This window comes from Neophocaena asiaeorientalis, unplaced genomic scaffold (genome assembly GCF_003031525.2).
Source record: "Neophocaena asiaeorientalis asiaeorientalis breed wild unplaced genomic scaffold, Neophocaena_asiaeorientalis_V1.1 scaffold192, whole genome shotgun sequence".
Taxonomy (NCBI): Eukaryota; Metazoa; Chordata; class Mammalia; order Artiodactyla; family Phocoenidae; genus Neophocaena; species Neophocaena asiaeorientalis.
Genome location: NW_020185326.1, coordinates 3,955,719 through 3,980,785, shown reverse-complemented (window position 1 = coordinate 3,980,785; position 25,067 = coordinate 3,955,719). Strand labels below are relative to the sequence as shown.

Here is a 25,067-nt window from a genome sequence, read left to right as displayed (position 1 = left end):
GAGGCGCTGCTGGTACTGCTGGCGTTGCTGGCCCTGGCCGGGCTGGGCTCGGTGCTGCGGGCGCGGCGCGGGGCCGGGACGGCCGAGCCAGGACTGCCACGCACCCCGCGCTCTGGGCGGCGAGACCCGGTTCTGCCGCGGCCGCCGGTGCGGGAGGACGCTCTGGGCGCGCGAGGCGAGGCAGTGCGGCTGCAGCTGCAGGGCGAAGAGCTGCGGCTGCAGGAGGAGAGCGTGCGGCTGCACCAGATCAACATCTACCTCAGCGACCGCATCTCGCTGCACCGCCGCCTGCCCGAGCGCTGGAACCCTCTGTGAGTCCCCAGGTGGCGGGAGAAGCACCGCCCTCGGAGTCCCCGGGCCTCAGTTTCTGCAGCTGTGAAGTGGCAAGGTGGAACCGGGGTCTCGAAAGACCTGGGGATCTCGCGTCTTATTGAGTCACTCGGAAGTGGGCAGTGAAAGTGTTCATACTGCGGGGTGGGGAAGAAAGTTTTAAAAAATGAAAATAGAAAAATCTCACAAATTGACAAATCTGCAGACAGGTTTCAGATGAGACCCTTTGGGTGCCCTTCCTGGGTCCAAAGGCACCCCCAGTCCAGTTACGCCTGTAACGTCCTGCTTTGGCGAAGCTGAGGACCTGTGGGGTTCGAGACAGGCTTCATTCACTTACCTGTGTGCATCTGTGTGCACCAGGGCCCATGAATCAACCAGGAGGGGAGGGCCCTCCTGGCAGGTGAGATGAAAGGTGCCTGGAAGGGCAAGTCGGAAGTCGCAAGCCTCCTTGCCCTCTCTCTGGGAGTTGGGACTCCTGACCTTTAAGTGGAGGAAGTCAGGAAGGAGCGGCTGCTGGGAAGGGCTCCTTCTGGCTGTGGTCCAGCAGAGCTGACTCCTGTGGGTGACACAGTCCTGGAACCTGTGTGGTCAGAGGCCTAATTCCTGTAGGAGCTGCTGTCTGGTGGGGTTGTACCCACTGCTTAGGTAAGAAGGGAACAAGCTGGCAGGTGGAGGATGGCCCTCCTGGCCTTCTATTTCCTTTCCTCTTTTGGTAGGGATCTTCCAGGTCCCTGCTGGAGCCCCCTCCTTAAAGACTTTGAGGGAAAGAGGGCTCAGAGAGGGGGTTCTGGAGCCAAGTGGGCAGCCTCCTGTATGTACCAGGCATCTGCCACTGCTCCCTCCTCCTTGTCCCTCCTGCTTTACAGGTGTGGAAATTGGCCCAGAGAGGTCAGGTGACTCACCCAAGGCCCCACAGCTGGAAAGTGGTGGAACTGGCCTTGGGGAACTGTGACCCTCCTGGCCCCCATGGTACTGTGCTGATTTCAGGATTTAGGCAACTGCTCTGTGCATCCTTGGTCAGAGAGAGCATGAATGTCTGCAGGAGGAGGCCCCACCTCTGCCCTCGCTGGCAAAGTTTGAATGGATTTGCATCTCACTGTCTCTGCTATTTTTCAGGATCTGCTCATGCCTAGCCTATGCTTTTACCTTAGGCATTTTTACTGTTTATTTTTTGAGTCGAGCTTTGTTTGTTGGAGTTGGTGGTAGTTCCTCCTCTTCAGCCAAATGGCTGAATATATGTTTATCTCCTTGAAACACAAAGGGTGCTCACTGAGGCAAGGTCTAGGGGAAGCTTTCGGGTCACAATCAGGGTTCAGACCCAGCTCATGTGAAATAAAATCGTGGCTCTTTTGCTCCTCAGCTCTGTGATGTCGGGCAACTTATCTAGCCTCTCTGAGCCTCAATTTCCCTATCGGCAAAATAGGAGATGAGTAGAAATAACACAACCTAGGAGTTAATAAAACACCTAACACCTGGGAACACACTGTGTACTCAGTTCTTATTAGTTTTTCCTGCCTTCCCTGTTGCCAACAATACACTCAGGAGCTTGCTTTTAAGAGTCATCCAGGGATTGGTCATAAAGTTTTTCTTTTCCAGGTTCCAACTTCCTCTGTTGTCCCAGGTTGTGAAGTCTCTTTGAAACATTGTGGATGACCTGTGGGGCTTATGGTGTTCCATCTCCATGGTGACACAGCTGCCCTGTGTCCTATCAGGATTTGCTTATAGATCCTGCTATTGCAATGACCCTGGGAAGTTAATCCAAACCCAGCGTGATAAGGAGTGTGAATGCCTCCTGTCTTTAATTCCTGTAGCAAGGCCTGTTGGGTCATTCTTGCCTAGAAAGAAAGGTGAGCTCCATCTGTGTCCGTCTCAGCCCAGCCAGGCCTTGAGGTATAACTTAGATGTAGCCAGTAGTGTCAAGGCCTTTCACGAAGACTCACCTTTATTATAGTTCATACGGGCGTGAGGACCTAATAAGGTCTTGAGATTTAGCCTGAGAAACCAGAATGGCAGATTATGAGTTCACAGTCGGGGTCCTGGGTGAGAGGGAGGGTTAGAACTAATTAATAAGCAGAGGTGTGGTTAGGATCCTTGAATGTCATAGGAGGGAAGGTCCTGAGGGAGCATCCAGTCTAACCAGAGAGGAAAAGCCATGCCCCCAAGGTAACACACAGATCTGGGGCAGAGCTGATCTAGAACCCAGATCTTTTATTCCATCCTCCCTTTTGATATGGAGGCAATTATTTATTAATTTTAATTATAAGAGCAATACATGTTCACTCTAGAAAAGTTTGCATATACAGAGAAGCAAAAAAAAAAAAAAATCATCCATAAACCTACCATCCTGGGAAGAACCACTATTAACATTTTGCTGTGTATCCTTCTAGACTTTTCCAGGTATAGAAATAGATTCTGAAAAGTATACACACAGGTAAGTGGGTGAGAACATATTCAGGCATGAGTATGTACAAAGGCCCACACACGTTTTTAACCAAAGTCTTTGCACTACAGGGGATCAATGTGTTATCATAGGCAAGGGACTGTTTGGCTTGGTTCTTCTGGCAGCTGCAAGCCTTGGTAGCTAATAGAGACACTTCGAAGTATTGGCTCTAATTCTTCAAGACTTGGTGTAGACCCTGGCCCTTCTGTGAGGCTAATAATTCACATGCCAGTAGATTAGTGCATCGCTTTTTTCTATTAGTTACGGCACTGAATTGAGGAGGAAAAGGAGGGAGGAGGATGACAAGGAATTCTTGCATGGTAGTGTAGTAAGTATAGGGTTTGCAAAACTCTTTCACAAATACCGTCTCATTTGAGACTAGTGAGGAGAGGGAACTTTCACTGTGAGATGGCAGCAGGCCAAAGTGGGGAGCCAGATAGCTGGGTTTGTGGCCTTGGGGAACTTTGAAAAATTATGTGAGGGATCTTCCCCAGAATGATTAAATAGAGTTTTGGTGGGTAGGGCCTAGGCTGAGGCTGATGTGCAACTAGTGTTGAAAGGTACTGGCTTAGAGCCTTTGGATTTCTCACTCCGAAGATTAAGGGTGGGTGCTTTTGAGGCTGTGGGAGAATACCAGAATTAGACAAAGTGGGGATTGATAACAGGTCAAATGCAGATGAAACTCGTGGTGACATCACAGTCAGTTACAAGGTGTGTCACAAGTGATGGTGGGTAATCATGTACCAATACTTACATGAAGTTTTAGTTTTCATAGATAAGGGAAGCCTTGAGATAATCCTATACTGTTATTCTCATTTGCATTCTGACCTCTTTAGCAGGAGAGAAAGGTGGAGTGACAGCGCCCTTGGGGCTGTGCATTTCCACCGCACATGTATGGGGATGCCACGCATGTGAACATCAGCTGTTCTCTGCCACTGCCAAGGAGTTGTGAACTGCTGGTTAGAAAAGTGTGTAAATAATACACACAGGTGTTTGCATTTCCTGAACGCTTGCTCTGGTTTTAGCCGTATTAGTGCTATAGTTGCAGGGTGTGTATCCGAGTTTAAGGACTAGGACTTGGGTGCTAGGATGGCAAAGAGTCTCAAAATAGCTCTAAATAGGTAATTCAGCAAAAGAAAGTGTTTGTGTCTTGCTGGGGTTGGCAGGAGGGAGTTGGTTAAGATTTCTCTTTTTGCAGAGAGGTAGCCTGCTTGTCTGTTCTCTTAACATCACCTTTGGAGAAGCATCACACATGGTGTGGAGATTAGACTGATGTTTCTTTGCTTCCCCAACAAGGTTGTAAACTGAGGCTATTTTATTAGTTTTTACTAGACCCATCTTGTGGTTGTCAGAGTGGCGTCCTTTCTTTGAAGCAGTACTTTAAGTCTACAGAACATGTTCCTTTTGATTAGAGTTTTCACGATACCTTCTCCCATCCTTTTACTTTCACTTCTTCTGTGACCTTAGCTTTTAGGCATGTCTCTAATTAGCATGTTGCTGGATTTTGTGTTGTCGTTAAAAAAAAAAATCCAGACTCACAGTCTTTGACTTTAACTAGATAGTTATGTCCATTTATACTTACTGTGCTTACTGATACTTTAGTGTTTGATTATGCCATCTTACTTATGCTTTCTATTTGTTATGCTTTTTCTATGTTTTTTCCCTTTTTTCCATACTGCTTTTCAAACCGATAGAACCTTCTGGTTCCATTTTTCTCTCTCTATTAATTTGGCAGTTATCTATTTCCAATCTTTAGTGGTAAATTTGAAAGTATATATTTAACTGAAAAAAGTCTAAAGTTAATCGATAACTATGGATCCTAGAATGCTTTAACATTTATCACCTTCTTTCCCAATTTGTATGTCATTTTACTCCACTATTTTAATTCTGTCTTGCTTTTTAAACCAACAGATTAGACGTTTTTAAAAATGCAGTATTTGTTTACATTTATCCACACATTTACCATTTTCTCTTCCCATCATTCTTTCCTGAATGGTCATCTTTGGATCTCAGAGATCTTTCTGGGATTCTTTTCTTCTTCCTGAAAGATATCATGTATTTCTTGCTGTAGACAAGGTTATTGTTGTAAACACTCAGTTTTATTTATCTGAAAATGTTTTTATTTTGCTCTTGTTCTCAAAAAATAGTTTGGTTGTGTATATAATTCCAGGTTGATAGTTTGGCATTTGAAGATAGTATTCCACTGTCCCCTGGCTTGCTCTTTGCTGTGAGATGTCTATACTGAGTTAAATTTGTCTGTCATTCTTGTTTCTTTGTCATTCATTTGAGGTCCTCTTTTATTTATTTAAGCATAGTCAGCATACTTATTTTATGCTCTGTCTGATACCTCTAATATCCAGGTTCATAGATTTCCTTGTTGTTCCTGTACTCCGAGGACTTCTTTTACTTTTTTTGTAAGCTGATCCATGCATTTAAAAGATTTTTTTAAAGTATTTTATCAAGAATTTTTTGGGTGTCCTTTACCAAGAGGTGTTCCCAGGTATTTTAAATCTTTCATACTGGCTTGAGTGGAAGTCCTATATTCACTTTTAAAAAAGACTTATTTTCTCTATTAGTTAGAGTTCTTTGGTTGAAAGTGACTGAAAACTCAATGCAAACTGACTTAAATATAAAAGAAAATATATTGACTTCTATGACAGAAAAGTCTGGGATTAGAACTGGGTTCAGATTATTCTGGGCCCTGAATACAGGGACTCAACTGATTTCATCAGGAAAATAATTGATTGGTCAGGCCTGGGGCATGTGACCTTCCCAGAGGGGTGTGTATATGTGCATATGTATACACAAGTGTGTGCACAGACATTGTATGTATGCGTGTGTGTGTGTGTGTGTGTGTGTGTGTGTGTGTGTGTGTGTGTGTCCAGCCCTGCACAAACCATACAGCTTGAGAGTCCAGGAGGCATGGTTCCTGAAAGAGCAAAGTGCGGTAAGATGAAGAAAGGAGAAGGCATTCTGGGCCAGTAAAACACACCTCTGTATATTATGACCTCCCTGGCCTGTTCTCCAAAGGATATGAATTTTCATTTCTTTAAAGATGTTTATGTAATAACCTAAATATAATATAAAAGAAGACCTGGAAGTATTTGCCGCACCCATTCATTCATATCCATAAAATACATAGACATATATTGTACTGGTGGAGATTATGGTAGTCTGCACCCAGTAGGGTTGTTTTGAAGGCTAAAGGGAATAATGCATGTAGAATGCTTAGCACACTGCCTATCATGTAGGCACTCAATAAATGTTACTATTTATGTAACATTTATGTTACATAAATTACTATTTATGTAACATTTATGTAACATTATTTATGTAATAATGTTACTATTATTACTAGGTTTATTATTCTGCAAAGCATGCAGAAAATACAGAGAAAAACACAGTTCAGCCCCTGCCCTTACAAAGCACATGGATTATACCAGAAAGTTAAGGAAAGGATGGCTTACTATGATTTAGCAGTGAATTTGGTTCTGAGCTCTCTTTTATCTCCTATGCAGAAGTGGAACCCTGAGTGATGCATAGCTGCCCTTGCCTAATGGAAGGATGCACAGCTTTTTATCACCCAGGAAAAGGGGAAAGTGTTTTTCCTGGATGCAAATTTAGAGATATTCAGGAAGGATATATTGAACTTCATGAAGGAGAATGCTTTTAAAGGATGTTTTATCTTCTTTTTTTTTCAATTGAAGTATAGTTGATTTACAATGCTGTGTTCCTTTCTAGTGTACATCAAAGTGATTTAGTTATATATATATGTATGCTTTTCCATTTTGGTTTATTACAGGATATTGAATATAGTTCCCTGTGCTATACAGTAGGGCTTTGTTGTTTACCTATTTTATTTATAGTAGTTTATATCTACTAATCCCAAACTCCTAATTTATCCTTCCCTCACCCGTTTTTCCCTTTGGTAACCATAAGTTTTTTATCTGTGTGTGAGTCTGTTTCTGTTTTGTAAATAAGTTCACTTGTGTCATATTTTAGATTCCACATATAAATGTTATTATATGGTATTTGTCTTTCTCTTTCTAACTCACTTCACTTGGTATGGTAATCTCTGGGTCCACCCATGTTGCTGCAAATGGCATTATCTTACGCTTTTTTATGTCGCTGTAGTATTCCATTATATATGTGTGTGTGTGTGTGTGTATACCACATCTTCTTTATCCATTCATCTGTTGATGGACATTTAGGTTGCTTCCATGTCTTGGCTATTGTAAAGCGATATTTTAAAGAACAAAGGAGAAAATATACTACGCCAACAACAAAAAAAGGAGAGGGCAGAATGTTAAATATTACTCAGTGAAGACATTTGCTATGGCAAGCTAAAGAAATATGATTCAGCATTTTAAAAATCTTTCTTGTGATTATAAAAATGATGCATGTTCATTATAGAACTATTTTTTAAAATAAATTTATTTATTTTTGGCTGAGTTGGGTCTTTGTTGCTGTACGCGGGCTTTCTCTAGTTGTGGCGAGCAGGGCTACTCTTCGTTGTGGTGTATGGGCTTCCCATTGCAGTGGCTTTTCTTGTTGCAGAGCATGGTTCTAGGCACATGGGCTTCAGTAGTTGTGGCTCGCGGGCTCTAGAGCACAGGCTCAGTAGCTGTGGCGCATGGGCTTAGTTGCTCTGCGGCATGTTCTTTTTTATGGCTGAGTAGTATTCCATTGTATATATCTGCCACATCTTTTTTTTTTTTTGCAGCACGCAGGCCTCTCACTGTTGTGGCCTCTCCCGTTGCAGGGATCGAACCCGTGTCCCCTGCATTGGCAGGGGGATTCTTAACCACTGCGCCACCAGGGGAGCCCTATAGAACAATTTTAGAATGCAGAAAAATATAAAGAATTAAATAAGAATCAGTGATAATCCCACTGCTCAGAGATCACCATTGTTAACATTCTTGGCGTATTTCTTTCTATTGTTTACTGTTTATGTGTGAGTGCATGCACACACACTTTGTTGTTCAAAGAACTGACATGATGCTGTTTATAGATCTGTATGTACCCTGCTTTTCTGATTAAACGTCAGAGAGTGGTCATCCTTTTTTATTGCTAAATATTCTCTGAAAACATGGCTTTGGATGGCCATGTAGCATTTCTTCATGCAACCATGAACGTTTATCCTCCGACATTTAAATTCTTTACAGAATTTCACTATTATAAATAATGTTACAAAGAAAAATTTTTACGACAAGCCTCCTTCAGGGTATCTGATTATTCACTTGGGCGAGAAATTCTTAGATGTATTGATATGAGATGAATGAGAAGAGGAACATTTTAAAGCTCTGAGTGTAGGGAATTCCCTGGGGGGCCAGTGGGTAGGACTCCAAGCTCTCACTGCTGAGGGCCCTGGTTGGGGAACTAAGATCCCACATGCAGCGCAGTGTGGCCAAAAATAAAAAATGTTTAATAATAATAAAAAAAGCTCTGAGTGTATATTGCTAAATTGGTATCTTGTAATCTAAGAGCACACAAATAGCCCACCTGGACATTTGAGAACAGTGCCCTTGAACTTCTGGATTTTGCACAGCAGTGAAAACACATAAACAAAAACACTGAGGAGGGGCTGACATACAGTCCCAGCTCTATTTGGTCAAACAGAGCTGGTCTTGTTCTCCTATTTACTCCCATCATGAGAAGAAATAAATTTTAATCCAAAACAGTAAGGATGTGATTTCAAACTAAAGGACAGTTCGTTTAAATTGAATAAATTTCATGTTTGAAAACCTCATTGTCCTTATTTCTACTCATTTCTCTTTGGACTGGTGCATATGTGAAACTAAATTTTAGCTTTACCTTGTTTTTAAAGATAAAAAAATCTTAATTTTAGTTTCACAAAAACACATTTTTTTTTCATGTAGTATAATCAGTTCTTTCTGATGCTTCTAGTGGGCTGTGGTGGCTTTTCTATGCACCCTGTCTAGTACTCAGAGAATATTAAATCCAGACATAATTATTAATATTCTTATACAGATATGTGTGTGTTTTCTTTTTGCTCTAACATATATTTGGAGGAAGGCAACTGTTTTTTGTTTTTGTTTTCATCAACATTTTTCTAATTAAAAAAATTTTTGTCTCTGACTTTTCTTTTAATTTTATTTTGTTCTATTTTATTTTTAAAATTTAAAAAATTTTCAGATTTTTCTACAAATTTTAAAGGTTACTTTACATTTAGATTGATTACAAAATGTTAGCTATATTTCCCATATTGTACAATACATCCTTGAGCCTATCTTACGTCCAATAATTTGCACCCCCCCCACCACTGATAACCACTGGTTTGTTCTCTGTATCTGTGAGTCTGCTTCTTTTTTGTTATATTCACTAGTTTGTTGTATTTTTTTAGACTCCACATATAAGTAATGTCATATAGTATTTATCTTTCTCTGTCTGACTTATTTTATTTCACTTAGCATAGTTCTCCCATTGCAGAGCACAGGCTCTGGACGCGCAGGCTCAGCGGCCATGGCTCACGGGCCCAGCCGCTCTGCAGCATGTGGGATCTTCCCGGACCGGGGCACAAACCCATGTCCCCTGCATCGGCAGGCAGACTCTCAACCACTGCGCCACCGGGGAAGCCCTCTGCCACATCTTCTTATCCGTTCGTCTGTTGATGGACACTTAGGTTGCTTCCATATCTTGGCAATTGTAAATAATGGTGTTGTGAATATTTGGGGTGCGTGTATCTTCAAATTAGTGTTTTTGGTTTTTTTCAGACATATACCCAGGAGTGGAATTCCTGGGTCATACGGTAGTTCTATTTTTAGTTTTTCAAGGAATGTCCATACTGTTTTCCACAGTCTGCACCAACTTACATTCCCACCAACAGTGTACAAGTGTTCTTTTTTCTCCACATCCTCAGAGGGCAGCTGTTTTGGTAGAAGTGGGAATGAGTGAGAAAGGAGAGGGCCTTGGACAGGGCCACTAAGATTGAGATACGTGTAGGTCAGAATTGGCTTGGTGTTTGGGTACACCCTTTGCAACATTAAAAATTTTCTTTTCTTCTTTTTGTATTAAACTTTTAATTTTGAAAAATTCAAACCTAGAGAAAATTTGCTAGAATAGCCAAAATCCTCTATATCCTTCACCTAGACCCACTCATTATTTTGCCACATTTACTTAATTTTTCTCTTTCTATATGTATCCTATAATATTATACACATTTGAGAATAAGTTACAGAGATGATAATCTTTTATCCTTTGTTACTTCTGTGTGTATTTTCTAAAAACAAGGACATTCTCTCATGATACCATGAAGGTAGTTATCAAATTCAGGAAATTTATACAATATCAGATGTTTCCAACTGTCCCAACTTTTAGAGCAACAGTTTTCTTCCTTACCCGGTATCTAATTGAGAATCAAGTAGGACATGTAGTTGTCCTGCCTCTTTAGTCTCCTTTAGTCTGAAATGGTTCCTCAGACTCTCATTGTCTTTTAGGACAGTCACGTTTTTTAAAAGAGTACAGGCCTGTTGGTTTATAAAATGTCAATTCAGGCCTGTCTGATAGTTTCCTTGCGATTTATTTCAGCTCATGTGTGACCATAAAACTTAATGACTTAAAACAGCAATAAACGTTTATTATTTTGCATAATTTCTGTGGGTCAGGGATTTGTGAGTGCGTTATCTGAGTGGTCTGGCTTGGGAGTCTCTCATGAGATTGTAGTCAAAATGCTACCTGGGTTTTTTGTCATCTCAAGGTTTGATTGGGGCTGTTGAGGCTGGAGGATCTGCTTTTAGGATGGCCCATCATATGCTGGAAAGTCTGTCTGGGCTGTCCTGGCTGTCAGAAGCCTCAGTTCCTCTCCACATAGATCTCTTCATGAGACACTTGAGTGTCCTCACTACATAGTGGCTGGCTTTCCCCAGATTGGATGGTCCATGGGAGGGAACAAAGAGGAACATTTGGTGTCTTATGACCTGGTCTTAGAAGCCACATACTGTTACCCCCGCTGCATTCTGTTCATGTGTGGTAGTTTTAAAATATACCTACAAATTCTTTGATAGTCTTCCCTTTAAAAGAAGGAGCCTAATTCTCCTCCCCTTGAGTATGGGCTGGACTCCCCTCTGTGGAGCACAGTGCTAAGTAACCACTTCTGTGATTCAGAAAACCAGCGTGTCCAAGAATTCAAGTCCCGCTGGCTAAGGCTGGTGGGAATGCCTTATCGCTTCAGGGTACCAGCGTGGTCATGCCTCCAGCCTACAGATGAAGCAGGCATGAGAATGTAAAGGGGGCTGAGAAGAGCCAGCCCCTCTCAGAGACTCTCAGATAAGCCTATTCATGTGGCAAGGCCACCCCACTGATGGCAGAGCCTGGGCTGCTGCCTGGGTAGCCTCAGAGCCCTCTACAGAAACTGTCCTGGCGCTTAGGAAAAGGGACCTGGAGCTACTTAGAAGACCCTGAGAGGGATGAGAGGAGAAATTTCCTGTTTCTTGGTAGGAGGGAGGGCTGGTTGAGGAGAGGGGATGTAGGGATCTTTGTTTAGATTCTGATGGCCCACCTGAGCCTCCTGCAGGGTCAAAGGCACAAGCCAGAACCCTGTGACAAGATCACACAGGGACACAAGGAGTTCAGCCAAGTACATAGACACTTGCAGGCACTCTGAGAACTGTCCAGGCTACCCCGCCTCTCAGCCTTGTCTTTAAAATAGGAACAGTGAATCCTTTGAGAGTGAAATAAAGTGCTACATTTCATCGATTCTAAGGCATTTTTTCTTTCTTTTTTTTTGGCCACGTGGTACAGCTTGTGGGATCTTAGTTCCCTGACCAGGGATTGAACCTAGGCCCTCGGCAGTGAAAGTGCAGAGTCCTAACCACTGGACCACCAGGGAATTCCCCCTAAGGCAGGGGTCCCCAAACCCCGGGCCTGTTAGGAACCGGGCCGCACAGCAGGAGGTGAGCGGCAGGGGAGTGAGCGGTGCTTCATCTGCTCCTCCTCATTGCTTGCATTACCGCCTGAACCATCTCCACCCCCCACCCCCCATCCGTGGAAGAATTGTCTTCCACGAAGCCAGTCCCTGGTGCCAAAAAGGTTGGGTACCACTGCTCTAAGGCACTTTAAAAAAAATATTTAAACATTTCTGAAATTAGGATGTCTCTTAAAATCAGAGCATCCTGCAGTTATGATTGGTAGCATTTGTCTTTCTTATTGGTTCATAAGAGAATGGTGTGTCTTCCAACCATTGGAAGACACACCCATTAATTTTGATGAAAGCTTATAGACTGGAGATGTGATAGCACTAAGGAATTGCTAACTTTTAAAGTGTTACAATGATATTGTGTTCATTATGAAAAGAATCTTTATCTCTTAGATATATATATTGAAATATTTATGGATGCTGTGGTATGCTGGGTTTTGCTTAAAATTAGTCTGGGATGGGGGGAGTGGGTGAAGACAAAGATGAATCAAGACCATGTGTTAAGGACTACTGAAGTTAGGTGAAAGGTTCACAGGACTTTCTTATACTGTTCTCTCTACTTTTTGCATGTTTGAAAATTTTCATAATAAAATAAAAGGAAAAAAAAGAAATAAGTTGTGTACACAAAAGGCTTTTCCTCTGCTTTTTGTGGGACTGGGTCCCTCATTATTCAGGCCTCATCCTAAATGTCACCTCCTGGAGGGGCCCTCCCTGATTACCTGTTCTGTGGTTGCCTCTGTTCCCCCTTCCTACTCCCCTCTGTAGTTGCTCTCTCTTTCATCCCCCTCCTTTTCTTCATAGCACCCTAACTTTCTGAAATTATTGATATGTTTACTTATTTGATTATTGTCCCCCTGATTGTAAGCTCTGGGAAGCAGGGGCTTTGCCTATGTGCCTGGCACATAGTAGGTGATGAGGAAATGATCGGTGACTGACTAATACAGGTCCCACTGCTACAGTGCCTGGCATGTGGTAGATAGTCAATAGATGTTGGTTTCACCCCTCACCCTGCTTGGTTCTCCATCTCTTTGATCTTGCACTTAGCTTATCTGTAAGACCTTCCCTTTCTGCCCCCGGAGGCTGGCCAGTCCTCAACATTTATCTTCTTCTCGAATTTCCACCCCATCCCTTGGTCTGGCCTTTAGCCAGGCCAGCCTTCAAACCCTGGTCCTTCTGGTGTCCCTTGTGGGTTTCTGTTCCTCCCCTATCTTGCTGTCAGCCATGTCCTGATTTCCAGGCATTGCCTACTCCCTGGGATGACACTGGGAGTTTGTCATCCATTACTCTGAGGAGAGAATTCTGTGTCAACCTGGAACCTTCTGTGCAAAGTAACAGAAAACCCTACCAAAGAAAGAGGGAGCTCAATGGTTCTTATCACTGCCAGCCAAGCCCTAACCCCAGAGAGATGGGTGGGGCTCAGCGCCCTCCTCACCACGAGACTGCCTCAGAATGGAACGGGAGGGTGGGTGGTGGCAGTGGTATGGGGGCTGGGGGGTAGTCAGTGTTCTCTACAGAGCCCTTCCTGGAATGTTCACACATCCTAGCCATGGTTCCAGTTTATGCATTCAGTGCATCACCTTTGAAAGCGTAGCCCCTGCTGGGATGCAGAGTAGGAAAGATGCTGGGAGGAGGTAGGGGGAGACTCAAGTGGTGGTGAGTTCTGGAGCACGGAGAGTGGCACCTGCTGAAACGGAGACGTGGGCAAGGTGCTATAGGAGCAAGGAGGGGCGAGCACCTGCCCCACACAGGTGTCCCCAGACTTTTCCAGAGAAGGCGGGGTGAGTTGTTCTTGAAAGAGGACAGAGAGTGTGCCAAGCAGGAAAGGGAGGAAAGGGCGCAGTCTGAGCAAAGGCCTCAGTGGGATTCGAAAGGCGTGGACAGATGGGAGAGCTGTTGGGTGGGGAAAAGTGACAGTCCCCTCCCTTCTGATTCTGCTGAGTTTGCATGTTGCACAAATCTGAAAATTGCTTTAAAGCTTAAAAACAGCATCTGCAGTTCAAGCTCGTTAAGTATTTAAAACCTTTTTAAAGAATCTGCTGGGTCTCCTAATGGAACACAGGGGACTCAGGAACATCCCAGCAGCTATTTGCCATTCCCCAGGGGGAGGCCCCAGGACCGTGACCTACGTCCCTTTCATCACTCCATCCCCAGCACCAGCCTGGGCCTGGTACATACAGTCAACAGTGGGGTCTTGATTCCTGAAGTTGTGTTGTGTTCACAGGTGCAAAGAGAAGAAATACAATTATGATCAATTGCCCACGACATCTGTCATCATAACATTTTATAATGAAGCCTGGTCAACTCTCCTTCGGACAGTTTACAGTGTCCTCGAGACATCCCCAGACACCCTGCTAGAAGAAGTTATCCTTGTAGATGACTACAGCGATCGAGGTGAGCCCCTGGCATGGGCTCTTGGAAGAGCCTGCCCTTCTGTGACTGTGCCTGGGAGGCAAGAATGTGACGTGGGACATATAGAACAGACCTGGAAGGACAGGCTTCCTGCACCCCTCTGTGCCTGGTCTCTCCCCTCAGGGAGTTCAGAGCCAGGTGGGGGGAGGCAGACGTGATGGCAGAGGGCTCTACCGCACGGTGCTACGGGACTCACCCCACCTGGGTGCTCAGGAGGGGATGGTTGACCTTAATCTTGAAGGCTGGGTTTGCAGACAGCAAAGGTGGAGGGAGGCGTTTCAAGTGGAGGGCACAGAATATGGAAAGGCTTAGAGGTGCAGTGCTGTGTGGACTGTGTAGGATCTGCAAGTAGTTCAGGAAGGATGGAGGGCCAGCTGCTGCAGTGAGTAGCAAGAGATAAACGGGGGTGGGTGGGTGGAGAGGGCTCAGGCCTTCGACCCGAGGCTGAGGAGTTGGGGCTTTGTCCTGCGGGCAGGGAGAGCCAAGGCAGAATTTCAAGCAGGAGACCAGTTTTGCCCTTTGGGGAATCCCTCTAGGCTGGAGTGTGGAGAATGGGGTACTAGGGAGCTCTGCAGGGAGGCCAGGGGGCTGTGGAGGTGGCCCAGGTGGGAGATGGAGGCTTGGAGAGGGGTGGGAGGGGAGGGCAGGGCAGGGCAGGCGGGGGGGAGGAGGGGTACCCAGGAGGTGGCATCCACAGGCCCAGAAACTGGCTGAGGTGTGAGGCGGACCCTCGGGCTTCTGGCTTGGGTCTCCTGGTGAAGGGTGATGCGGTCCCAGAGCTAGAAAAGCCATTTAGGGCAGGAGGGGCAGGTCTGGCAGGGGAAGGGGGGCATTTGGCCTTGAACATGTTGAGTTTGGGATGAGATCAAAAAGGGGCAGCCTAGACAGAAGAACTGAAGCCAGGGAGAGGCATTCCATTGAAAGGGTGGTGGTTGTCCCTACAGACCTAACCAGTGACCTGGAATCCAGCAATTCACATGCAGTCCAAGGCTGGCCCTTTATGATTCAGTGAACGTTTTCTGAATGTGTGCTAGGTGCTGGGGATTCCGTGGGAAACAAGACAAATCCCTGCTCTCATAAAACTCACATTCTAGAGAGGTGGGTGGAGATGGTCAATAAACATATAAAGAACATAACATAATATATGCATCACATAGTACAACACAATATAACATAGCATACCATAATGGAACGTGATACTATACTACAGCACGAGTAGGAAGTGCTCTGAAAGAATACTGGGAACAGGAGAGCGAGTGGGGCTTGGGCACCAGGCCTACTCTAGCGGGTGGAGGTCAGGGAGGCCTCTTTGAGGAGGTAGCCTTTAAGCCAGAAGCTAGAGAGGCAGCGCAGTGAAGGTCTGGGGAGAGGGGCCGGGCTGGAAGCAGCAGGTGCAGAAGCTGGAACAGCAGCCATTCTCCAGGTCAGACCACCGGCTGGTGGAGGGTGACCTGGGGGATGAGGTTGCAGGGTGGGCGGGGCCAGATCAGGTGGGGCCTCGGAGGCCAATCTAAGGGGTTTAGCTTAATTGGAGCCTGTTGGGAGCCGCCTGAGGGCTATCGGGAGAGCTGGAACGTCGCTAGGTCTTGGGGACTCAACTGTGCTGCCCTGTGGAGCAAGGCTGACGTTGGGGGTGGACACGGATGGAAGGGGGAGGGGCGTAGGGGCTGCCATGGCCTTGCCTGGCTGGGGTTAGCCCTGTCCATGGAGCGGTAGTCAGCCAGCACATCTTTGGCCACTAGCTGACGTGAGGGCAGCTAAGCTGAAGTGAGGGGAAGTGTCACGGCCCTGCAAGAGGGAGAGTTGTGGGCTTGGTTGCTAGAGCCCGTTTCAAACCAAATCACCACCCCTGGACCACCCATCAGGGTAGAGCCACTGCTTATTGGGCATCTGCTGCTTCAGGCTCTGAGGCTGGTCTGTCTGACTTCAGAGCCTGGTGTATAGGTCCTAATTGGTGGGTGTGCCGGGCTGTTCTCACAGAGACTCAAAATAACAGTGATTTACATGAGATAAAAATTGATTTCTCGCTCACATCACAAATCTGGGGTAATAGTCTAGGGCAGGTGTGGCCCCTCCGCGCTATTAGGGCCCAGCTCCTCCTGCCCTAAGTCTCCTTCTTCTCGAGGATGGTGCACTGCCTCTGTCTGCATAGCCCAGGCTGGGTCTTCACCTCCTGTTCACTCCCGTCAGCAGGAGGGTTTCAAGGGGACTGGGAGCTACACCTGGAAGTTGCCCTCAGTCCCACTGAGTAGAACAGGGTCACCTGGCCACACCTACCTGTGAGGGAGGCTAGGAACGTCGTCTCTATGGAGGGTGTCCATGTGCTCAGCTGAAAAGCATGGGGAGAGTGAGTCTTAGGGGACAGCTGGCATTCCCCATGGCAGCAGGCAAGCCAGACTGGGGGTTGAGGCCTAGTGTAGCCTACAAGGTGCTGAATTCTGTGGTCAGGGGTCTTAGGCGAGCTTTACCATAACCCGTCATGGCACCTTGGGCAAGTCACTTGTCTTCTGAGCCTTAGTTTCTAATCTGTAAATGGGTTTATCTACACTAATACCAGAGACTTGTGGTGAGGACTAAATGAGATCATGTGTAGGACAGAACCTCACGTAGCAGCCAGCTTATAGTAGGCATGCATCTCCATTTCCTTTCCTCCCAGGGTTGTTTTAAATATGTCTGTGTAGACGCTGGTTCTGGGTCACACCGCATAGCCTAGAATCCCAGCTCCAGCACTTTGCAGCCGTATAGCCTTGAGCAAGGAGCTTAACCAGTTTCAACCTTGCCTTCCAGCCCTGTAAAATGGCATAATAGTAGTTCTTACCTTTCAGGGTCATTGTTGAGGATTAAGGTAGCTTGCTACGTCAGGGCCTGGCCCATTGCTGGCACTTGTTCAACGATAACTTCTGCTTTTATGAACTATTTAAAAAACGGCAGAGTGCCGAAAACGTTTCAGAAGTGTATTCATTCAGAAGCAAATATCAGATTATTTTCTCTTTATGGGATCAAGCAGCTGCTCAGCAGACAGGAATACAGTATGAACCCCTTCCAGTACAGCTCAGTGCTCCCATAAATGTAAGGCCAAGACTGTGGGGGGACAAGACTTCCCCTCCCCATCGTGGTAATTTGTAAAGTCAGCAGGATGCCCCTCTCAGCGTGTATTGGAGGTAAGAAGTCCTGCCCTGCCCCCTCCTCCCACCCTTCCTGCAGGGTCAGTCTGAGCTGATGAGGGATGTCAGTGCCTTCCAGGATTGGGGAAGACAGTTCAGGCAGACAGAAAATTGATGCAGACCAAACCCATCCTGAGTGCTGGGTGGCTGCACCACAGTTTTCCTGTGTGTTCCCTGGGCACTGCCACTAATTAGCTTTGCTTGGGAAGTCACCTCCCTTATTCCTGCCATTAGCTTATATGCAGTTATATTTAGGGTTGAAAAAAAAAATCAACCAATGAATGTTTTTTGTTTCTTGTTTGAGTATCAAGAGTACTTAGGGAAACATTTCACAGACAACAAAGCACAGAACATTATACAAAGTTTTGCCTTCACTGATGATTGAGGGGGACTTTGAGATGAAGCCCATGTTGATGTGGGGAGATTCTCTCATTTTTATTTTACCTGACTGGTTCTCACCTGCCTCCACCTACCCATCGAGAGGCATGAATTGGGACCTCTAGTCACAGAGCCTGTGTGTGGAGTTGGGAGTCCTGGGGCCAGTTCTAGCTGTGGGCACATCCTTTCAACTCTTAAGGACTCATTTCCTCTCTTACAAAATGGGATAAGCATGTCCTCCTGACAAGTTTTAGATTTGTTTAACAAGGATGGGCAGCTGTAGAAGAAAGCTCTGGAGGCAGCATTAAGCCTGTAGACTCGAGCCAGAGTCCCCAGGGTTTACATCATGACTCCTCAGCTCACTTGTCTGGGACCTCGGCACGTCACTTAGCCTCTCTGGCATCAATGTTCTCATTCATAAAATGGGGACAGTAGTAGTACTTACCTTATAGGGTTGTTATGAGACTCATGTGAGTTCTATGAATCACTTGGACTGTAATTAGCACAGCAGGCTTTCTCATGTTGGCTGCCATTGTTATTATTATTACTGTGTCAACTGAAACATACTTCTGAGAAAATTTGTGTTAACATAATTGTATTATAAATAAAATTTATGTTAATATAATTCCATATAAATTAAAATTTTATGATGTATTGCATAATTAACATAAACGAACAAAGTTTATATTAACACAATTTTTTGGAAAAATCGTGGTTGGATGGTTCTTGTGCTTTTTATTTAAATGTTTACAAGTCAAGGTAATTTGGGGAGGTAATAGCTTTATTGAGATACATCCACATGACACATTCACTCATTTCAGGAGTACAGTTCAATGTGTGTGTGTTTTGAACGGGAGCATTTGGTGGTTCTGGAATCCTCCACCTCAGCCTCCCTGGCCTTCAGGGGCTTCCAGCCTTGGTTCCGGGTGCGGTGAGCACGTCCCTGGTGCAGAGCAAAGGAGGCTCGTGTCTACTTAATCTTCTTTTGGGGATAGGGAGGCCCTTCAAGGACGCGGCTGGGGATGTGTGGCGGTGACCCTCGGTGTCCCGCTTGCCTCCCCAGAGCACCTGAAGGAACGCCTGGCCTCCGAGCTGGCCAGGCTGCCCAAGGTCCGCCTGATCCGCGCCAACAAGAGGGAGGGCCTGGTGCGGGCACGGCTGCTGGGGGCTTCCGTGGCCAAGGGCGACGTGCTGACCTTCCTGGACTGCCACTGCGAGTGCCACGAAGGGTGGCTGGAGCCGCTGCTGCAGAGGTGCGTGGACCGTCGGTGGGGGGCGGGGGGGAGGCGGGGGCCCTGACCAAACTGGCATGAGAGGCAGGGGCGCTGGGCTCAGATGCTCCTTGGGCAAAGCCTCTGTCCCTGGTAACAGCGTGGTAACAGTCCCTACCTCCTGGGGCTGTGGAGGCCGTTAAATGACTTAATACACGGACAGTGCTTAGAACATGCCAGCATGTGGGAGGTCCTAGATGAGTGTTTGCTTTTATTACTGCTTATTTTACACGTTTATTGTAGAAAACTTAGTATGATCAACCAAGAAAAAAATATGGTCAGTCACACAGAATTGCTCTCCTGGAGGGTATACATTTTGGTGTATTTCCTTCAAGCTGGGCTGACTTATTTATTACATGCAGTACCTACAATACCTACGGCCCACCCATGAAACTTTAAGGGACCCCCCCCAAAAAATTTTATGTTAATTTCTTTTAAAATCAGAATGGAAAGTGAATATCATAATAATGCATATATAATAATGAATCTAGCCTGGATTGTTTGTCTTTTTACCAATATAGTCATAAAATATTGTTTTAATGTATTTTTTATAGAGTCATGAAAGTATAAATATGGCTGTGTCTTCAAGGATATTTCCCCTGCTGTCCCACAGTCTCTTACACTCACCTTCCCACCTACCCCTGGGCCTACTTTTGTTCTCTTCTCTTCTCTCTTTCCCTTTCCATCCTACTGATTCTGCAACAGGAGCTGAGCTGGCAAGCCCAGAGCTCCTCCGGGTGGGAGAGGAAAGTTTGGGGGATCTCTGTTTGGTCCCCTCCCTGTGGAGTGGGTGAAGGGCTGGAGGATCAGAGTCTGTGCATTTGGCAAACTGCTTTCCCTTGGCATCCATCGCTTGGTTGTCAGGGTCTGTTTGGAAGAGCTAGGGACCCCCTCGCCTCTGTTCCTGCATGAGACCGAGCTCTGCTCTGCCACTTCCTGCTGTCCCGGTCCTTTGCTGCCTCTTTCTTCCCCTCAGCTCTGGTGAGCTTCACCCGCAAAAGGGACTCAGGATTCCTCAGGCCAGTGATGGACTCTGAGATTACTTAGAACATAGTGACAGCTAGGTGCTCACTCTGGAACCCGGACTAGTGAGTTCATCCTTCCCCCCTTCCCCCACTGTGCGTACAGAGGGCTGCCTCTAGGCCTGTCTAAAGTCATGGTAGGGACACTTTTCCCCTTCAGCTGATTCATTAATGACATCTAGAATTCCACTTCACCCCGTCCCACCCTTTGGAGAGAGCGAGGCAGCATTCCCCATAATCACGTCCTTGCTCCATACCTGGAGACAAAGGGATTCTCCCCTGGTTACCCTTTAGAAATAACTGGGGAACCTTAAAAACTCTTGGACTATTTGGATCTGAATCTCTGGGGTAGATCCTGGCCTTCTGGATGTTTCAGAAGCTCCCTGAAGACTTGAGGGTGCACCAGAGTTGAGACACTGGAGTGTAGACTGTCCCTCAGGTGGTCCCAACCAGGCACAGTAACCCCTTTCCTCCAGGGGCTTTTGGAAGTGGAAGATGTTTTTGGTTGTCACATCAACTGAGTAGTGCTCCTGGCATTTTATAAGCTGCTGTTGACATCTGGGGCAGAACCATTCTTTGCTGTGTAGGGCTGGACTGCACACTGCAGGATGTTTGGCATCCCTGGTCCCTGGCTCACAAGATGCCAGGAAACACTACCCAGTAACCACTGCTACTGGGCCTGCACGTTCTCTAACCATGATTTAGAATTCTTTACTCCAGTGCAGGCTCCCCCCGTTTTCCCCTTTCTTGTAAAAATTAGACTACCCATGGCTCCAACCAGCTGGACTGCAAGTTACAAGTTAGTGATTTATAGGTCTCAAATTCTAGACAACTGCCCCCAAAATGTAACCCAGAGAAATCTAGTGTTCACACGTGGTTCAGTCTCAGTTCATGTTTCCTGGTGTGCTGTCAAATGTAAAGAAACACAGTCCAGAAGCCTGCTGGGATGGCTGGGCTTGTAAGATTGAGTGTGGAGAGAACTGCTGAAGACTACGCACAAGCTGACGCTTGCAAAAGGAAATTATCACATTTTCCACTACGTGTAACATTTAATAATTAAAAAGGTTAAAAGAAAAATATAGCAGTAGTTCCAGGTTCTCTGGCAGCCTCTTACAAACATTCCCATAGGGAGTCCACATTAACCTATGAGAAGGTATATTTTTCCAGTGTAACCCATGAGGCAACAGGCTCTAAGCAGTTAAGTGACAACGCTAATGTCACACAGGAAATAAGAGGCAGGATTAAAATTTATTTTCTACCTCCAAAGCAGACCCTTTGGTCTGGACGCATCTCTGTTCACAGGGAGATAATTATTTCTTGACTTGAAGATGTTTCATTTTAATTAAATGAAGAAATCTCTTACAGTCTTGAAGAAACTGAAAATGTGCTTTCCGTTTTAAAATTTAGCTTTAATTTTGACATCCTGACTTTCATAGAGGGATTCAAATTTAACCAGAATATCCCTGGATGGAATCAGAATATTAAAGCTGTGGGACTTTTCATATCAGGGCCAGAGTCCTAGCTCCCTGCCTCCCCCCACCGCCCAGCAGCCCCCTTTTGCTCACCTGCCAGGGCTGACTTGGCTGTAGACCCCTGGAATAAGAGAAGCAGGCCTTTCTCAGACAGGTGTTCCTCCTTCTAGTGGAAGGCTGTTCTGACTGTTTTCAGGATCCATGAAGAGGAGTTGGCAGTGGTGTGCCCTGTGATCGATGTGATCGACTGGAACACCTTCGAGTACCTAGGGAACGCTGGGGAGCCCCAGATTGGCGGTTTCGACTGGAGGCTGGTGTTCACGTGGCACGTGGTTCCCGAGAGGGAGAGGATCCGCATGCGGTCTCCCATCGATGTCATCAGGTCAGGGGTTGACTTCTCTGAGCACGCATCTGGCCAACTTGTCAGTGAAGGCCCTCAGGAGGGATGGTTAGCTGTTGCCTCTCCTTTCTTTTTCCAGAGTATTTGTTTACTTTTATTAAAAATCATTGCTATATATGTGGATTTTATATTGGTGTGTATATATATATATATTTTTAAATATGTATAACATAAAGTTTACCATTTTAACCATTTTTTAAATGCACAATTCACTAGCATCAGGCACATTCACAATATTGTAGAACCATCACCTCTACATATTTCCAGAACTTTTTCATCAACCTAAATAGAAACTCTATACCTGTTAAGCAATAATTCCCTTTCCTCCCCTCCTCCAGCCCCCGGTAACTTCTACTCTACTTTCCATCTCTATGGATTTCCCTATTTTATGTACATCATATAAGTAGAATCACACAATATGTATCCTTTTGTGTCTGGCTTCTTTTCCTTAACAAAGTATTTTCAAGGTCCTTCTAGAACTTCATTCCTTTTAATGGCCGAATAATATTCCATTGTGTATGCATCCACATTTTATTTATCCATCTGTCTGTTGATGGACACTTGGGTTATTTCCACTTTTTGGTTATTGTAAATAATGCTGCTGTGAACAGCGGTACTCTATTGTCTGTTTCAGTGCCTGTTTTCAGTTCTCTGGGGTATATACCTAGGACTGGACTTGCTATGGTAATTCCATGGCTAATATTTTGAGGACACACTGTCAGGCTCCTTCTGAGCTGCAGGGGATGAGTAGACCTGGGGGTACAGGGGCCAGCTTTGGCCAGTGGGTGAGCCTGGGTCTGAGAAGAGAAGGCTCAAGCGGTGCTGGGTTGCCCTCATTCTTGAGGTGTTGAAGTCATAGTCTGGCTTCTTCCTCTTCTTCCAAGTTTAGCACCAAATGGGAGACAGATGTGGGAGTCAGGCCGGTGGAGGTTGGACTTCAGCTTTATCACTGGGGTATTGACCCAGAAGTGGTGTCGTAGATCTGCACCCATGTTTGGCACCTGGCCTTCTGAATCCTTCCACCTGAGTCCAGACCTTGAGATGACCCAGTGCTGGCTGGAGAGGAACAACTGTGGAGACGGTGTTGAGAGACAGGGCTGGAGAGGTGAATGCGGCCAAGTCATATCCAGCCTTGAAGGCCAAGGAAAGGGGTTTGGACTTTACTGTGGGTGTTCAGAAGCCACTGAAGGGATTTGAACTGGAAGTGACCTTATTTAGCCTGTTGCATTCTTTAAAGTCTGTGCTGGATGCCACATGATGGGGGGTGGGGGCCTGGAGGGGGTGGAGCTGCAGGCAGTGGCACCACTGGGAGGCGTTACAGTCCTCCAGCTTAGAGATGATGGTACAGGAGAAGATGGAGGGACATGGTGGACTCCAGAGACTTTGTGGTGGGAAAATTGGGAGGAATTGAATGGGAATGAGGGGAGGATGACTCAAGGATGACATGTAGGCTTCTGCGGGAGCCCTGAGGGGCGGCATCCTGCCCAACACCTCATTTAACAGGTTTGGAAACTGAGACACCAAGTAGGAAGGATCATATCAAGCGTCACATATGCAGCCTGTGATGCTGACACAAACTGCCCCCCCCCACACACACACGCATGCACGCACGCATGCACGTGCATGCTCAGGGACACTGTGGCCAGCTATCCTTCCCCTCCCGTAATATCCTTGGGCCTCAGTTTTCTCACTTGTGAAATAGGTATGAGCATATCCACCCTACCTGTTTCCTAGCCTTTAGGATGAACACACATGAAAATGCTTTGTAGCCTAGAACCTTCTCTTCCATAGTCTTGCTGTCCTGTTCTCATTGGCCCAGAGCTTGGAGTGCAGGAAAAGCCAATACTTTGTCAAGGCCTGGAAGCACTACTGGAGGATCTTAAAATTTTGAACTGTTAGGCTCTTCATGTTGTATATTTCCCCATTTTAAAATTTATTCCTCTGCATCTCTGTGGTGTGTTGACACTATAGCTTTCTGTGGGGGTAGGATGGAAGCCTTGGGCCATTTCTGAAACCAGTGCCATCTCCTAGATGAACCTGGAAGGGAGAAAACAGGGCTGGCTGAGGCAGCAGGCCAGAGCTGGCCGTGTGGGTCCTGCAGGGGAGGCCATTCCAGCAGGAGAGGCTCAAGCCCTTGGGGAGCTTTAAGATGCCAGAGTGGCCTCTACTGGCCCATAAAGGACATCTGTGAGGGCTGCACAAGCAAGGCCACCGCACCCTTACTTCTGCTACCCTCTTAGAACCTGGTCTCTCTCTTCTCATCTCTCCTTGTTGTCTGTGCTCCTAGAAGTACAAGGCTTTCTCTCACCCTTAGGCCTTTGCTCATGCTCCTGTCTTCTCGGACCACCATTCCATCCCTCTTCTGGGCTAACTTCCCTTTGTGCTGCAGACCGTGCCTCCTCCGAGAAACTTAGCTCTACCCGCCCCCCTCCGCATCTCATGGCTGCTTCTGCATTCCTGCTGGGCCCTAGGTTGGCCTTAGTCATCCCACACCTTGCTCTGTGCTTGCCTGGTGAGATGTCTGTGAGCTTCCCTGGGGCAGGGGCTATGGGGCACGTCTGTGCCTCCAGCCCAGTTCAGCACCAGGCCCAGAACATGAACTCAGGGTATGCTTATATGGATGAATGGACTCCAGGCTTGTGGTGAGAAGGGATTCAACTAACTGTGATGGTTTCCTGCCGCTTACCTTGAATTATGATTCACACGCTTCTAGGTCTCCAACCATGGCTGGTGGGCTGTTTTCTGTGAGTAAGAAATATTTTGAGTACCTGGGGTCTTACGATACAGGAATGGAAGTTTGGGGCGGAGAAAACCTCGAATTCTCATTTAGAGTAAGTATTCCAGTCTTCTGTTTGGACTCATTCTTAACCTGTTCTCTTTCTCTCTGGGAAGGATGTATTTGCTAGGAGAGCCTGGTGGACTTTTCCTCCATATTGGCAGTTTATCCAACGATCCTCAAAGATGACAGTGGCACACATATCCTGTAATCACGCCTGTCTTCTTGTGTAAACTTTTTTAAAAAATACACTTTTAATAGATTTGGGGCTGGAAAGGGTCTTGCAAGTCTCACCTGGTTCTTTCCTCTCACTCCATAAAGAGGAGGGGCAGAGGCCAGAGGCGGGTAGCGACTGGCTGAAGGTCACTCACAGAGTGCATGGCAGAGACTGGAATAAAACACGGGTCCCTGCCTCCTGATCCCATGTTTTGGAGCCTTGATTTGCTTGACTGCTTGATAAAGTAGCCTCT

General features: G+C 46.1%; 1 protein-coding gene and 1 non-coding gene across 2 annotated transcripts in view; one reads left to right on the top strand and one right to left on the bottom strand.

The window, feature by feature from the left end:
- GALNT12 (polypeptide N-acetylgalactosaminyltransferase 12) overlaps window positions 1-25,067 on the top strand; it is a 39,039-nt gene that overhangs the window by 531 nt on the left and 13,441 nt on the right. The window contains exons 2-6 of the mRNA XM_024734427.1: window positions 4-311; window positions 13,927-14,096; window positions 18,720-18,909; window positions 21,618-21,803; window positions 24,535-24,652. Coding sequence (XP_024590195.1) covers window positions 4-311; window positions 13,927-14,096; window positions 18,720-18,909; window positions 21,618-21,803; window positions 24,535-24,652 — 972 coding nt within the window. The remainder of the gene's footprint in view (window positions 1-3; window positions 312-13,926; window positions 14,097-18,719; window positions 18,910-21,617; window positions 21,804-24,534; window positions 24,653-25,067) is intronic.
- On the bottom strand, window positions 11,546-11,618 carry TRNAE-UUC (transfer RNA glutamic acid (anticodon UUC)). The gene has a single exon. It is a non-coding gene; the product is annotated as a tRNA-Glu (tRNA).